Source organism: Lactuca serriola, chromosome 4 (genome assembly GCF_051521515.1).
Source record: "Lactuca serriola cultivar US96UC23 chromosome 4, Lser_US96UC23_V15, whole genome shotgun sequence".
NCBI classification, from domain to species: Eukaryota; Viridiplantae; Streptophyta; class Magnoliopsida; order Asterales; family Asteraceae; genus Lactuca; species Lactuca serriola.
The window spans coordinates 194,008,616-194,024,067 of NC_136411.1; the positions used below are offsets into that span (position 1 = coordinate 194,008,616).

Here is a 15,452-nt window from a genome sequence, read left to right on the forward strand (position 1 = left end):
GGTAAAAATAGGAATGTTTTAGCATCAAGTTAAAATTGCAAAAAATGGTTAATTTTTTTTAAAAAATTTATAGCAACATACTTCCATTGTAGGGGAATTTTGAAGTCGGGTAAAAATGGTTTTTTTTAATATTTTTCTTGTTAAAATGTTTGTATTGGAAAAGTCAAAATGGTAAAAATGATGTGTTGACATCATGTTAAAATCAAACAAAATAAGCATTTTTTAAGAAATTAAAAAAAAATTGATTAAAAGGAGCACACTTTGGTCAAAATAAGACTGTTTTGGAAAGATCAAAATGGTAAAATGAGATTATTTTGATATCATGTCAAAATGAAGTTTTAAGGATTTTCAATTTAGAATGGTTTCTCACAGTTCACAAGTTTCGGTGATATGCCTCTGTTTAGCCCAATTTCATTGTGGGCCGGAAAAGAGTTCCAAATTGTCGGTCTCAAATTTCTCATCTTCTAAAAAGAAAGAAAATGAATGGCAAAATGAATAAAACTCCCGAAAAATATATCATTATTTATTAAGCTCAACATATTTTCATTGAAAATTTGGAGCACCCAATGTGGGGCCAAGTTCCTCTACAAACAAACATTATTGTATATCTCATCACTACATTAACCTATCAGATAAACTAGGAAGCCTTCTAAAGAAATTCAAACTAGCCGGCGGCATTGGTTCCCTGAACATAGGGTGTCGCAAAAAGTAAAATCCAAGAGCCACCGCCGCCATCTTCGGTGGCACCACATATAGCACCACCGTGATCATAAGACAAATCCCAATGAACAATTTTGTAGCCCTTGGGTCCCTCCAACTCACCAAGGCTTGAACCCTTTCCCCTTGTGTTGCAAAATCACCCAACACGGTCTGGACCCGGGCAGCCAACATTCTCAACCGGTCATATCGGGCACGTATTAGCTCGGGCGGCCTTGAACTTGGAAACGAGTCGAATTCCTCATCCAAGTCATCAGGGTCAACCGTCTCTGCTTGAGAAAGACGGATGTCCATACCCGCTGGACTTTTTGGTCGGAATCTGTAATACCAGATTCCGATCAAACAGACGTATAAGAACCCTGTTGGGACTATCAAATCTGGGTACCAAACAAGAACCAAATATAACAAATGGACTAGAACTGTCGTAACCGGATTCCTCCACCTCCTAATATTATCTAACCATTTCGCCAGTCCAACCGCCCACGCAAGCACCCCCACAATCCGAAACCAATTTGCTTTACTTTTTCTCATGCTCCAAGCATGGGAATCCGCATCTAACATGTATCTAACAACTTCTGCACCTAGCGGCGGCTCAGACCTTGCCAGCCACGCCGCCACCATTTTAGTGGCGGCGCCACGTAATGCTTCTTGTTGGGCCACTCCAAGTGGCCGCAAGTAATGCATTCGTGGCAACAAAGGTTGCCCGTACACCGCACATGTGTCGGGCAGCAATGACGGGCATGCGAATCGTACTGCTACCTCGATTTCGCCCATTTTTTTCAACCCGGTGCGTTGTAAAACTAGCAATGGGTATGAGTTTGTGTACACTTTGTTGCTTTCTAATGTGGATACCCGTATTCGGACTTTTCCGATCCGGAAATCGGGTTTTTCTTCTACCATGTCGGCAAACATACGCCAGTTGTCAAAGACCCCGATGGTGAGGACAGTACACGGGTCGTAGACTTGCCATGTGTACTGTTCGTTCCATCGGGGATCAAAACTGTCTGTTATGGTCCGGGTTCGGACCCACTTTTTCCCATACTTTGCCACACAATAAGGATCCGTAGACCCTTTTCCACCACCACGAGACTTCATTGGAAGTAGCCCACGGGCACCGAGAATTCCAAGTTCTAAAATTCCGATTGCCGGTTTCCATAGTTGCTTTGCGGTTGGGCGAAAGTCACTACACACGTGCGCTGCCTCATCCAGCACGTGATAACCACCTTCCAAACACATTCTTAAATGGATTCTACCACAATATGATCCTCCAGGACCACCATCCAACGACACCCACCGTGATGCCACGTGGCGTTCATCTATTCGTTGTTCAATTGCAGCTACAGGGATCAAGACGTGTCCTAGCAGCACTGGATCATTCCCCGTTCTGTCTTCTAGGAGTAAGATCAAGCTATCTTCTAGTGGTTCCCCGGCGACGAACACCAAGTCTTCATTCCAGTGAAACGACGCCGTGTGGTTGTTCATTACCCCTCTTTTTGTTCTTACGGACTGAAACCCTAGCTGTGCTTTCACTCGAACCTCCGGCGCTGTTAATGGAGGAAGATTTGAGGCTATCTGAAGGTCCTGAGCTTCCATTATTGTAACTCGAAGGTACCATAGCTTAGGCGATTGATAAACCTTTGATCTAGTGTGTGAAACGTATGGTGCGTCGGAGCTCCATGATTCCGGGAATGCGTCGTCGGCTTGAGTTCCGATCCAAACAGAGAGTTGTATGTCCCCGGAAACTTTTCCGGCGGCGTTAGGATCGTCGCCGCCTTCGAGGCGGTACCACTGCGGAGCAAGCGGACTGTCTGGTGGATCGCGAACAGGAACGTCGGAGAGATCGAAGCATACACCGCCGAGGAAATTCTCCGATTGTGCATCCCAAATTGAGATCTCGAGAGTCGAGGAATCGGCGGATTCCTGTTTGTTGTATGCGAGAGCAAACACCTGGTGCCACTCTGGGTTTGAAGGCGGCTCACCTGGTTTTGGAATCCCTGGCTTTGATCGGACGGAACTACCGATTCTTACATAGGGGCTTTCGTGCTGTGAGAGTCCACGAGCTTTGACGATCCTTACGAACAAATATTGCATCGGCTCAACCAAGTCGTACGCCGGAATTCTCTCAGATTCGCCGTTTGCAGATCGTCTCGGTATCACTCGTGGCGAGTAATCTCCATTATCGGGCCGTTTCAAAACTCTAACTCGGTCACCTCCTCCAGTAGCTACTCCAACTCTGCTTGCCTGCATTCTCCTAATTTCCGGGGGATATTCCGGATGAAATGGAGGATGAATCCCTTGATGTTGCTGATTATGATGATTTTCCATGTGTACTGTCACTGCCGGTGGAGTTTCCTCCCCTGTAGCCATCGGCGGTGGTTGTGAATTCTCCATGACAACCTCTGTCGGAGCAGGACCTTCCATTCTTACATCCTCTTGTTGCCTCCCTTCCTGCTGCTGCTGCTGCTGTTGTGGTGGCGCCTCCTTCTCACTCGGTGGCGGTTGAGAATTGTCATTATTCGGCTCCTGATCGGCGACTACTTCCAGATCATCATAGTAGTAAATTCTCAAACCAATCTCACCTCTAATCCAACTAAAAACACTCTTCTTCTCCAATTGAAAATAGATCAAACCTTCATCCCCTTTCCTGGCAAACTGACTTCCATATAACTTCACTCGCCCTAGAAAATGGTTCTTCCTAGCGCTCCCATTGCTCAATCTTTTGTCGTTGAACACCTCTATCTCTAACTCCTCATATTCCATCGTGCTCGGATCGGAAACCACAAATTCCAAGCTCTCATTCCATACAGGATTCAAGCTCCTTGAAATCGTCGACGTCCTCTTCTTCTGACCATCAAAATCCGCAACAACATAAGCACTTGAACTACCTAATCCGTCTTTTGGAAGCAGATCACGCGCCTCCACAACATCCACAACTAATCTCCGAACTGGCCTTGTTGGCGGCGGCTGTGGTGGCGGTGGTTGTTGCTGTTGCTGTTGCTCCGTCGTCATGGTGTCATCGGTGGTGGTGGGTCTTGGTCTCTTGGAAACGATAGAGGTGCCTTTCTTGATCTTTGTTTTTTTCAAGAAGCAAAAATCATCTCTACCCACTTTTTTAATTCTCCCCTAGTGCGTTCTCTGTCTTTTATCATCTTCTTATTCTTTTTTGCGTAAAACTTACAATCTAATCGTATAAAATATGTTTTAAAACATGTATTTTTTTAATATTTTATATCCAAAATACATATTTTAAAATACCACATGTATTTTAAAATGCCAAGCAAATTTGGAATGTTTTTGCATATCTACAAAGATTTGGAAGAGAATGTTTTAGGTTGTTTAAGATTAGATTCCATACCCTCTTCAAGAAGGTTGCATTCTACTTTTTTTAGTTTTAATTTTTAATTGGGTTTCGTTAAATTATATTATTTTCTAAAATTTATCATTTACTTTTGGATTTAATTCATCACTACTACATATCTTTATAATCTTTAGTTTTCTATACATCTATCTCACTAAAACAAGATTACCAAAATGAAAATGATTGATGATGAAAAATAAAGGTTATATTTTTATGTTTTCTGTTGGGAGGATTTTAGAATATAATATATTTGTTTTTTGTCTTGATGATGTAGTGAAGAAGTTAAAAAAGAATTTGAGAATATGTTGCTTTTTAGCGAAACAAGTAAATTCTTGTTGTGGACATAACACATAAGCATTAGATTCTTTGTCCCAAACACACACATCATCAATCAATCTACATTCTCATTCACTCCAACTCCATTTTGTAGAAATAAAAATCACTATCTTACACCACTTGTAACCCTAATATTCTTCCAAGGCACACGATTCCACATCCCCCCTCTTCTTTTTCATGTCAAAAAAGCACCATGAAAAAGGTTTTTTTGGATAAAAAAAAGCATCCCCTTTTTCAAACCTCTTCCTTTGATCAAGGGGCACTGTTCATCAATTTTCAAACTTACCCATTAGCTGTCATTTAAATTTGTCAAGCCTCTTTAGGTCAAAAAAGATTGTCTATTTCAAATGTTTCCAGGAGTACTTTCATCAGAATATTAAATGTTGAGGTGGGGAAATGTCTTTTTTACCCTTATACTAGATTATACTGTGGCATCTTATCCTTGTAGATAAAAGAAAGAAAAAGAATAGCATTGATACTTATGGGTTTTTCTTTATGGTAACAATGATCATGAAGAAATTACCTTTTACATTCGATTTCAAGATTACATTTTAATTAAACCGAAACATTATTTAATATATTCACAATTTACGTTACATATTTTATTCGCATAACGTTTACAAATATATTTGTCATATCATATAATTGATGTCTGTCCATTTGACTGAAACTTCTGGCTTACCATCACCCCTAACGAGAACGCAAAGATTGCTGTCACAACAATCCCTTTATTCTTTCTTATTTTTTCAATCGCAATTCTCAAATATAAATGAGCCTCTTTTTCCCAATCTTCATTAAAAACCCTTTTATCTTCCTTTCTTTCAATAATACCCTTTTCACCATCTTTCTTATCACTTTCATTTCCATTTGCATCTGATTTCTTGTCATCATCATCCTCTTCGTCTGATGACATCTGTTCAGGTTCGGATTCCAGTACTGATGCTGATGCTGATGCTGATGCTGATGCTGGTTCTGGTTCTGGTTCTGCTTCGATCTCACCGCCATGTTTAATTTCTTGGTGTTGCGGTTCTATTTTTTTCGGAACACTAATATATAAAATCTCGCCATCGAGCTTCCCGGTGATTTTGTCCACGTCAGCATTCGTTGGCAACTCAAAACGTTGCTCGAATCGTTTGTATTTGTTCTCTCTTTCTTGCCTTTCTCCACTAACCACTATATGAGTCTTGTTATCGGCTTGAAGCTTTAACTCCTGCCTCTTGAAACCTACAATTAAAAATAATAATAAGTAATAACAATAGAAATATGAAATATTTGTGAAGTTTTTGAAATAAATTTGTGATGAAAGTTTAATATACCGGGAAGATCGACAAGGAGGTAATGGTATGTTGAGTCTTCAGTCCATGCGGAAGGAGGGACAAATTCTTCGAATGTTAAACTACTTGAGCTTTTATTGTCACCAAAAGGTGTTGTTCTTCCTGGGAGATATGCCATTGATAATGTTGTTTGTTAAGTGAAATTGCTAGGTAATATATATAGGAGATGTTGACAATTGATAAATTGTTCTTTGATTTTAAGAGATGATAAACTTTTCTTGCAAGTTTTATTCATTTTTATTCCAAACTTTAGCCTTTGGGCACAGATTTGGTCTTTTTTTGTTATTATTTGTGTTCTTCTTGTGGGTTTCATCTTCATTTAGTCAAAGAAAAGGCCTATATACCTTGCTTTTCTTTGTGTCCGAAAGCCGCTTTATGTGGGTCCTTTCACACTGATTGACCCAAAGTTTTGTTGGTTTCAGCCCACGTATAAACAAAAATGGTGAATTTATGTGGTTTCATTGGATTTTAAAAGAAAACTTGGCATTTAAACATTTTTGTAAATAAATAATACTGCTAGAATGTCAATATGCTTATATGATTTTAATGCATGTAATTGTACACTCGCATATTGATCAAAAAACAACTAAAATGAATAACAAAACGAATACGTTATACGTACACTATTAGACTATTTTTGTATATTGTTGTGCAATAGTGGAATTCAAATGTTATTACACTTATTTACATTTATGGTCCCTCGACTATAATATGAGAGTCAAATTTAACCTGAGACTTTTATATTTAAGCCATTTTACCTTACAATCTCCGTCTTGACTTTTAACCACTCAAATTTGAAAGTCAAGCCTGTTACCCAACTCATCATCCCGAAACTCTATACGAATTTGTTGTGCCAAATAGTGTAACCAAAAAATAATTAGGATGCATTTGTTAATTTTTTTTTGACAATTTCATCCTAATTAGGTTCCGTTGTTTCTCACAACATTTGTTATATGTGTATAGTTTAGAGATGCACATAGGCTTTTTTCGGTTTTTTTAAAAACCGGTTTTGTCTAAATCGGTTTCAGTTATAATACATCTGTTTTTAATGATCGGTTTTGTTTAAACTGGTTTTTGTAACTCAATTTAACTTCCTATCTAGTTTTTGATTTTTATTCAAACTTTTTCCTAATAGATTGTTTCGGTTTTAGTCGAACCGGTAATCAAAAACCGGGTGGATTATTAAAAAACCGATTTTTGAAATGTGCACCTCTAGTATAGTTAGGCCATTTAGTTTGTATTAACCATGTGATAGCTTTGGTTATTGTGACATCCCCATTTTTACGACCATAAAAAAACCGATTTGTTTATGTTGTATTTTTAAAAAATCAGGGTATCCTTTTAAAGAAAAGTGTTGCGGAATTTGTTCCCAGAAAAACATGATAAACATATTATCAAAGCATTTCCAAATAAATTTATTTTGTTTATGTTAAAACTTTTGGATGTGATTGTCAATACAGAAACGTAAGCATAAACAACTCTTACATTCATTTATACTAGTGATCTATATTTCTTTTAATCTCTCAGTGTAATGTAGCTTCGTATCGACACCTATGATAAAAATAAGTTGAGTGGTTCAGGTTGGGAAACCTGGTTAGTACATAGGATTTTCAACCCACAATAATAAAGTTATTATATTTCATCATCAAACAATTAATTCAATTACTCATCCTCATTATCTTCTTTATTTCTTAAGGACATACCTTATGAATCATCTATCATTCACTTTTTCATTCCTAAGGAATAGGCCTGAAGTCCATCGTTGCCTTCATGCCTATGGCACAGCTGGCAATGTTATCTATTAGGCACAGCTGCCAATATTATCATTTATGCACAACTGTCGGGATTATGATGTACTCTATTAGGCGCAGCTGACGATATTATCCTTTAGGCGTAACTGTCGGGATTATGTTGTATCTATTAGGCACAACTGCCAATATTATCCATTCGGCGCAGCTGCCAAGATATTTAAAGTACATCTGGTGAACATGTAAATCAAAAACACCTACGGGTTATGACGCAACTGCCAATATTCATCTATATCGTCTTTCATCCCTTTTTATTATATCGTCTTTCATCCCTTGTTATTTATCTACCCATGTTCTACCCAAAATATTCATAGATATAAAATACATATATATTTTAAATCATTTAAAACATGTACAAATCATTCATCCAGCATAGATATCAGGAACACAAACAATATACACACATAGCACGTAATTTATATTAAATACTTCATATCTATGTGTAAGATGAAAGTAACTATACAATCACTTTAGTAGAGTGATTTGATAGAATTTAACTAGAAACGGTCAACGGTCCGTGATCATCGGGCTCGAGAAGGAAACGGCCTTCAGAAAACGAGAGAGAATAAAGGTAGAAGGTGTAAGGAATGAATGAGCCTTGATCACTATTTATAGGCTGATTTTTCCTCTCTCACGTCATGAGAATCAATGCTCACGTCGTGAGCCATGGCTGTATCATCTCGTAGACTTGCCATAGGCGTTTATAGCTTCGAAAGGTGTCCGGGTGACTTCTCACGTCATGAGAATGATATGCTCACGTCGTGAGCTTCCAAGAGTAATCTCGTAGCCTTCCTAGGTGTTTTCTAGCCTCGATTAGAGTCCTAGAGCACTCTGACGTCGTAAGAATACATGCTCATGTCGTGAGCTCAGACAAATCAAGGTTTCTGCCACGTGTCACGCTCTTAGACAACTATATCTTTGGAAGGTCATAACTTTTTCACACGAGCTCCGTTTTTGACATTTTTTTGTATCCACGCGTAGATGGAGACATACTCTACAACTTTTGTTTAGATCACCAAGGCTAAAAAGTATTATATCGTCAACTCACTTTCTTTTTACGATTCCGGTGTCGTGTCGGTTTTTTCGTAAAACTTCGACAAGTCATAACTTCTTTGTTATAACTCGGATTTTAGTGTTCTTTATATGTACAGAACCCTTGTGACATATACTATAACTTCGTTAAGATTATTTATTAATAGTCTTCCATCAAAAGGTCATTTTTTATGTTTATTGTCTCTAAATTGACTAGCCCGAATCTGGGGGCGTTACAATTATCTCCCCCTTAGGATGATTACGTCCCATAATCATCAACGAAACAGGGCTTGTATAATGACTCCATACGTTATCTCTTCATCCTAGGTATAACTGTAACTTCTATGTTCCTTCGAATGAGTATCTAACTCTTGGACTTCTTGGCTGCAGGCAGTGCTCAATCTTACACCCGCTCTCTATTTCGCGTTGGACTTTCAATTGTAACCTTCGAGTTACAAAATCAATCTGTATTGGAGACTCCTTCTTCTTCGTAATAGACTTAAGATAAGTTCTTTCATTCGATTAACATAATAAACCGATAGGTCATGTTCTAATGACCTCTTATCGTATGATGCAACGCTTAGGCTCAGGTCTTTTAGAGTCAAATTCCATAATGGAATATACTTTCCTTCATGTTCTAATGTGATATAATCACATTCTAGCATGTAGCACTTCTAATGACAAACTTCTTTACTTTAACGGTGATCCCAATACTTCTATTGATCAATATTCTAACATCAATGTCATCAACTATGCATATATAATGATGTAATTCAGGATGATGGAAGCGAAGACTAATTTTATATCTATCTAACAAATCACTTTTCATTTTCACCAAAGATATAAAATCACTAAAACTAATATACTTCGAAAATTACAAAGCGAATTTAGAAATTCATCTCTGTGGACAAACATATTCTAGATTTTTCTCTATTAACTCTCACCTTCCACCAGTTACAACACAGACCAAATATTCACTCATTTTAGTACAAATGTAAAAAGCAATATTTCAAAAATAATTTATAATCTCAGATTTTCAGCTAATTTTATATACAATCTAGTAATTTATACGAATTCATAATCAACGCTATTTGAATTCATAATCAAACCTTAACGAATTCGTAATCAAACCTAATTCTTTTCTTGGAAAAGAAATTAAATTCAAAGCCCAAATTATAGATAGATGTAGAGGAAATTGCAGATGGGGCAAATAGTCATCTACGATTTAGTGAAAATTTTCGAAAGAAAAAAGTAAGTAGCATATAAAAATGAGGAAATAACAAATAAGTTTGAGAAAATCGCATACTTACTCCACCTAATTTGCAAATGGCTTAAGGAAATCATAGATAACGGATAGTCATTTGCGATTTCAATCATTATTCGTTATTTTTGTGAAATTTTGTTTTTTTTTTACTATTTTTTACAAAAGTTATTAGCGTTCTATTTTTTACAAATAATTATTTGTCTCATCTCCTTAGGATTGAATCCAGAACCTCATAGTTAGTTGTTAGTTTAAAACATTTATATCTCTCTATTATAATAAATGAATAAATTTATTTTCTTATTGACAAGTGTTACAATATTATAAATCTTTATTAATATTATGTGTCACATGTCAACCTCTTAATTCTCTAATTAATAATTGATAATTGATTTTTAAATTTCACACTCTAATTACACCGAATTAATAATATTAGAATAAAAAATAAAATAAAATTAATAAATATTATAACCTGTTATTATTTCATATAGTTATTTAAATTAACGTTTATAATTTTATATAACTAAAAAAATATCCCTTGATTAATAATTTATTTAAAATAATTTATTTGAAATAATTTATTAATAATTTTATGTTTTACAATAAAAGTTTAATTAATTTTACAATTGTGGTTCTCACAAGTTATAAACTAATTATGAAAATAAGTTAGCCCAAGTTTTAGCGTTTTTGGTTAAGTTATTAAATTTCTTAGGTCTGATAATCGTATCGTGTTCAATTTAGTGGATCGCGGGTTGGCGGGTTGGCATATCAAAATATACCAACCCAAAGACAATCAATTTAATTAAACATGTCACGGGTTGACGAGTTTGGAATATAAACTCATATATGACCCGCCTACCCATTTATTTATACGGGTTCACAGGTTGGTGGGTTTGTGGGTCAGATTTGGGTTCGTATGTTCATGAGTCAGATTCCATAAATAAAATTGATAATTAAATATCAATAAGTTCTTGATGCAAACATATCTGAATTTTAAAAACTTCAATCTTAAGCGTCCAAATGAAAATTATAAACATTCATGAAAACATGTTCAAACTAAAACATTAATACAAATATAGATAAATTCAATCGTATACATCAACATTGTTCAATAATGATTCAATCGTTCATGAAACGACCCAAAAATTTTTGTTTTAATATTACTAAAAATTCATAACATCAAACATCATATATAATAAAACCATGGTGCGAGTAACTCAAAGTCATAGTAACAACATTCAAAACAAGACTGTATCAATCATATCAAAATATCAGAGTAAATTCTCAGGCTAGACTGAAGCTGTGATGTGTGCCATGTCATCATCCCGAGCTCTTCCCCTTACTAGCAGAAGTACCTGAAACCAAAACTGAAACTATAAGCACAAAGCTTAGTGAGCTCCCCCAAACTACCACATACCATACAATAACATATAAAGCACATACTGGGCCTTGCCCACTGCATCGAACCGAAGTCTGTAAACTGCGTCGGACCGAAGTCCGGAAACCAGGGCCTTGCCCTCTGCATTGGACCGGAGTCTGAAAACTGCCTGCATCGGACCGAAGTCCGGAACTAACGACATCGGACCGAAGTCTGGAACTAACTGCATCAGACCGAAGTCCAGAACTGACTGAACATAGCATAGCATAACATATCAATTAACATAAACTCATATACTGCATACTGCATCAGACCGAAGTCCGGAACACATAACACATAGACATGCTTGAATCTCAAAGACACCAACACCCTGAACTACTGCATCGGATCGAAGTCCGGAACTAACTGCAAACTAAATGGGTCGGCATTGTGGCCGTAGACCCGTTCCTACTGGAAGGAAACTCACCTCGGAAAGCTGACTGCTGAAAACCCGAGTGAAAGATCCCTGTCTGCTGTCCCGGCTGCTCTCCGGCTATTATGACAATTCAAAAACTTAATCAAAAGGGGATCTTTCGATGGGTAAAATGATTATTTTACCCCGACTATGGTGTGGGTCATAATCATGGCCCAAACCCTTTAATTCTTTCAAAGTCCTCCACTGGCCTATTAAAGGCCCACCAATGGCCCAGTCATACTAAATTGGGCCTACTTCACATATGGCCCTTCATAAGCCCAAGAATGCCCTTGGCCCATAATCTGACTCCTACTGGCACACTAAGGCCCTAGGTCCAAAATACAGCCCACACTGAGGCCCAATACTCAAGGTCCAAACTAACTGTGTTACCCGAGGCGTACTCCAAAGTACGCTTAGCTTAACGGCTTGATGGCGAGTACGTTGGGCATACCTGTTAGATTAGTGTCTAAGTCCATAACTATTTTGGTATGTACTTGACCCGATGGTGCATGGTCCTTTTGGGTTGCCTTCACCAAAGCAACTTGATAGGATGAATTATGGAGAAAAAGGATTAAAATATGATTTATTAATATATTATGAGAATAATATATTAAAGGAGAAATCATATTGTTTAATTAATATTAGTCAATAATTAATAAGAATTAAGTTTGTGACTAAAAGAGATTAATTAAAACTTAAGGGACTAGAATTGTAATTATAAGATAATTGCAATTTGGGCTATGCATTGCCTTATATTAAGGAGTGGACGAATTCTATGGGGAAACCCATTAGAAATCGTCCAAGGCCTTTAAGGAAAGGAGTCCATGGGTTGCTTAGGGCTTAAGCATCCAAATTAGGGTTTCCTTGTTAGATAACCCTAATAGCCTCACTATATATAGAGCCCTTATGCCCCAAAAACGTGGACAAGCTTCCTTCTAGGGTTTCCACACGTTTTGGGCAGCCTCCTTCTCTTCTCCTCTTCATCCTCTTGCTCTTGGTGTTTGTGAACCATTAGAGGAGTGACATTTGTGACTCTAAGCTTTCTAAAGTCAATACAAGAAGATTTGAGATTGTTATTGCTACATAACAATAAAGGTATGATCTAAACCCTAATATATATGTTATATTGATTATCATATGCTAGATCTAGGGTTTATAGTCTTGGATAAATTGCATGTACAATAGAGAAACCTAGATCCAAGCATTAGGGTTTGTATGAGCACATAGGATGTTCTTATAGCTAAAACCCATCAGTGGTATCAGAGTCTTGATTGGTTTCTATTGTATTGATGCCTTGTATGTTTGTTCAAGTTGAAAAATTCGATTTTTGTGAAACTGCCTGATGAACTCGGCGAATCCCATTGTGGACTCGGCGAGTCCATATGGGTACTCGGCGAGTTCGAGCGACAGAAAGAGGGGATTTCGGGATTTCTTGTTGTTTTACTCATGGATACTTGCCTTATCTGTTTTAGATCATTAAAATCCAATTTTATTCATATTTTTGAGTATATCCTTGATTAAACAAAAGATAATTACCAATTGATTAGATAATAACTTTCTTATATGATTAAAGTTGATTATTTGTATTAATTGGGTAACTTATTTTGCAAGAAATTGAAATTAGGTCAAATATAGATAATTACAGAATTAATTGTTTGATTTATATTATTTGTTATTAGATCCTTGTGTTATGAAAAGTTTCAAATTTTCCCCTTTAGGTTTTATAGTTTAAATTCGAACTCAAAAGTTTAGTTTTGAAATTTAAATAGTTGAAACCCTAATGTTTTGAAAAAGGTTTCAAAACTTGTCCTCAAGTTTTGGAATTTAAATTTTGATTAAAAGTTTAATTTTGATGTATATTTACATTCTAAACCCTAATGTTTTGAAATGTTTCAAAACTTGTCCTCAAGTTTTGGAATTTAAAAGTTGATTAAAGGTTTAATTTAGGAATGTTAAATTCTAAAACCCTAGTATTGTTTTGAAAAGTTCAACACCCTTATGGTTTTATTAATTAATTAAGGTGTATAATTAAAAGAGGTTTAATAAATCGATAAAGTTTTGGCTTACAATTTAATTGAATTAAAAGTATAATTGTTAAATTTGACCTCCTACTATTTTAAAAGTGTAAAATACACCCTATACTATATATAACATTAAAAGTCTAACATTATATATATGTATGAGTAAAAGTCAGTCTTACCGTTAGTAGGCCTCATTCACGAAGCTGGTCTATACGGGGTGTTTAAGGAAATTGCCTATAAAATTGTGATTGAATGGGTATCCACTCTTACCCACCGCACTCTTAACTAGTGGAGGGTCGTTAGCCGAACGGGTAGGATAGGACAAAACCTTCCATTATAAGTATAATGAAGTACAAAAGTAACTAAATGTTTTACAAATTCCCAATCTTAGTTACTTAGGCAAAAGTGAATTGATACGATTCCATGAAATTACACTTTCTGCCCTTGCGAAGACATTAGTGGAGCGTGTGTGGTTAACTGGCACACTAAATGGTTCTAAGCAAAGGTAGCAAAGGGTGACTCAATGTTTGTCATAGTTCGGTGGAGCGTGTGTGGTTTACCGGCACATCGAATAGGTGACTGTAACATGTGAGGGCACCATGTAAGTTTGCATGGTTATTCACACCCGCTTTGTGATCCTCGGCATCCCAGACACAAACTAGAAAGGGCATATCGAGATTTAAACATGTCATTGAAATGTTCAATGAATCTCAAAGGATCTAGGAGTTTTCATAGATTTAAAATTTAAATTTCTTTTTCGTTTTTTCATGGTGGAAATTAGTGAATCGTCATTCACTTACCTTCAAATATTCTGCAACTAGATTACAACATCCCTTTTCTAGGTTGTAGCGTAGTGTGTTGGGTCCTAGCCTTAGTATCTCATTTGGGTGATTTACTAAGGACTCAATCAATCAACTAACTTGAATTCGTTTTCTCCCGTTTTATAGATGTCAAAGTACGACAACTATGGTCTTCCCAAATCCCGTGGAACAAGCATTCCTCATGAAGATGATAATCCACGATTCGATCGAGGAACAAGAGATCATGCTTCACTTCCTCCACCTCCTCCAATTATTCTCCCTAACCCACAAGTTCGAAGGCTTCAAAGGTTCAAGCTCACTGAAGCCCTTTTGGCAAGTAAACATAAAGAAGGAAAGTCGGTGTGTGCACACGTCCTAGGGATGAAGTCACACATCGATAAGTTAAGAATGTTGGGATCATTTGTATGTGAGGAGATGGCTGTTGACTGGGTTCTTCAGTAACTTCCTAACTCGTATAGTGAGTTCGTAAGAGAGTACTATATGATGAACCACGACGTGACCCTTATAGATCTCACTTATATGCTTATTGCTGCTGAATCAGCAATGGTTTGGCGCAATAGAAAAGCAAAGTTGATTGGTGAATCTGCCTTCCAGACCTCTATGGATATAGGCAATGGCAACGAAAGACATGCCATTATCGAAGAGTTTGATCATAAGAGAAAGGCAATATCTGAAGTAGTTCCATGTGCTGTTCCAAAAGAATCGATTTGCTTTTATTGCCAAGAGAAGGGGAATTGGAGACGAAGCTGCCCTATTTACCTAAGAAATCTAAGAGATGGGAGAGTCAAAACGTATGGCTCTGCTTTATGTAAAACCCATTGACTAACTCTTTTAAGCTTCTATTCTACATTCTTAATGCATAATGTGATAAGATTACAATTGATATTTTGTAGGATCAAAGAAAAGAGAGGAAGCTTAAGGGAAGAAGTGAG

General features: G+C 36.8%; 2 protein-coding genes across 2 annotated transcripts; both read right to left on the reverse strand.

Annotated features, from left to right (window-relative positions):
* Positions 1-496: 496 nt before the first annotated feature.
* QKY (C2 calcium/lipid-binding plant phosphoribosyltransferase family protein) lies at positions 497-3,995 on the reverse strand. The gene has a single exon (XM_079040645.1). The coding sequence runs from the start codon at positions 3,724-3,726 to the stop codon at positions 616-618; it is 3,111 nt and encodes a 1,036-aa protein (XP_078896771.1). The 5' UTR covers positions 3,727-3,995; the 3' UTR covers positions 497-615.
* Positions 3,996-4,860: 865 nt separating this feature from the next.
* On the reverse strand, positions 4,861-5,932 carry LOC145103106 (uncharacterized). The gene is made up of 2 exons (XM_079040646.1): positions 5,728-5,932; positions 4,861-5,635 (listed from the first exon to the last, which is right to left on the reverse strand). Exons 1-2 carry the CDS (start codon positions 5,861-5,863, stop codon positions 5,049-5,051), a joined length of 723 nt encoding a protein of 240 aa, XP_078896772.1. The 5' UTR covers positions 5,864-5,932; the 3' UTR covers positions 4,861-5,048.
* Positions 5,933-15,452: the final 9,520 nt, after the last annotated feature.

Bases quoted from the DNA above. Each gene is read 5' to 3' on its own strand.
- QKY (XM_079040645.1), bottom strand. From the start codon at position 3,726: ATGACGACGGAGCAACAGCAACAGCAACAACCACCGCCACCACAGCCG.
- LOC145103106 (XM_079040646.1), bottom strand. From the start codon at position 5,863: ATGGCATATCTCCCAGGAAGAACAACACCTTTTGGTGACAATAAAAGC. The intron at 5,636-5,727 runs GTATATTAAACT...TTTTAATTGTAG, and splicing joins CCTCCTTGTCGATCTTCCCG to GTTTCAAGAGGCAGGAGTTA.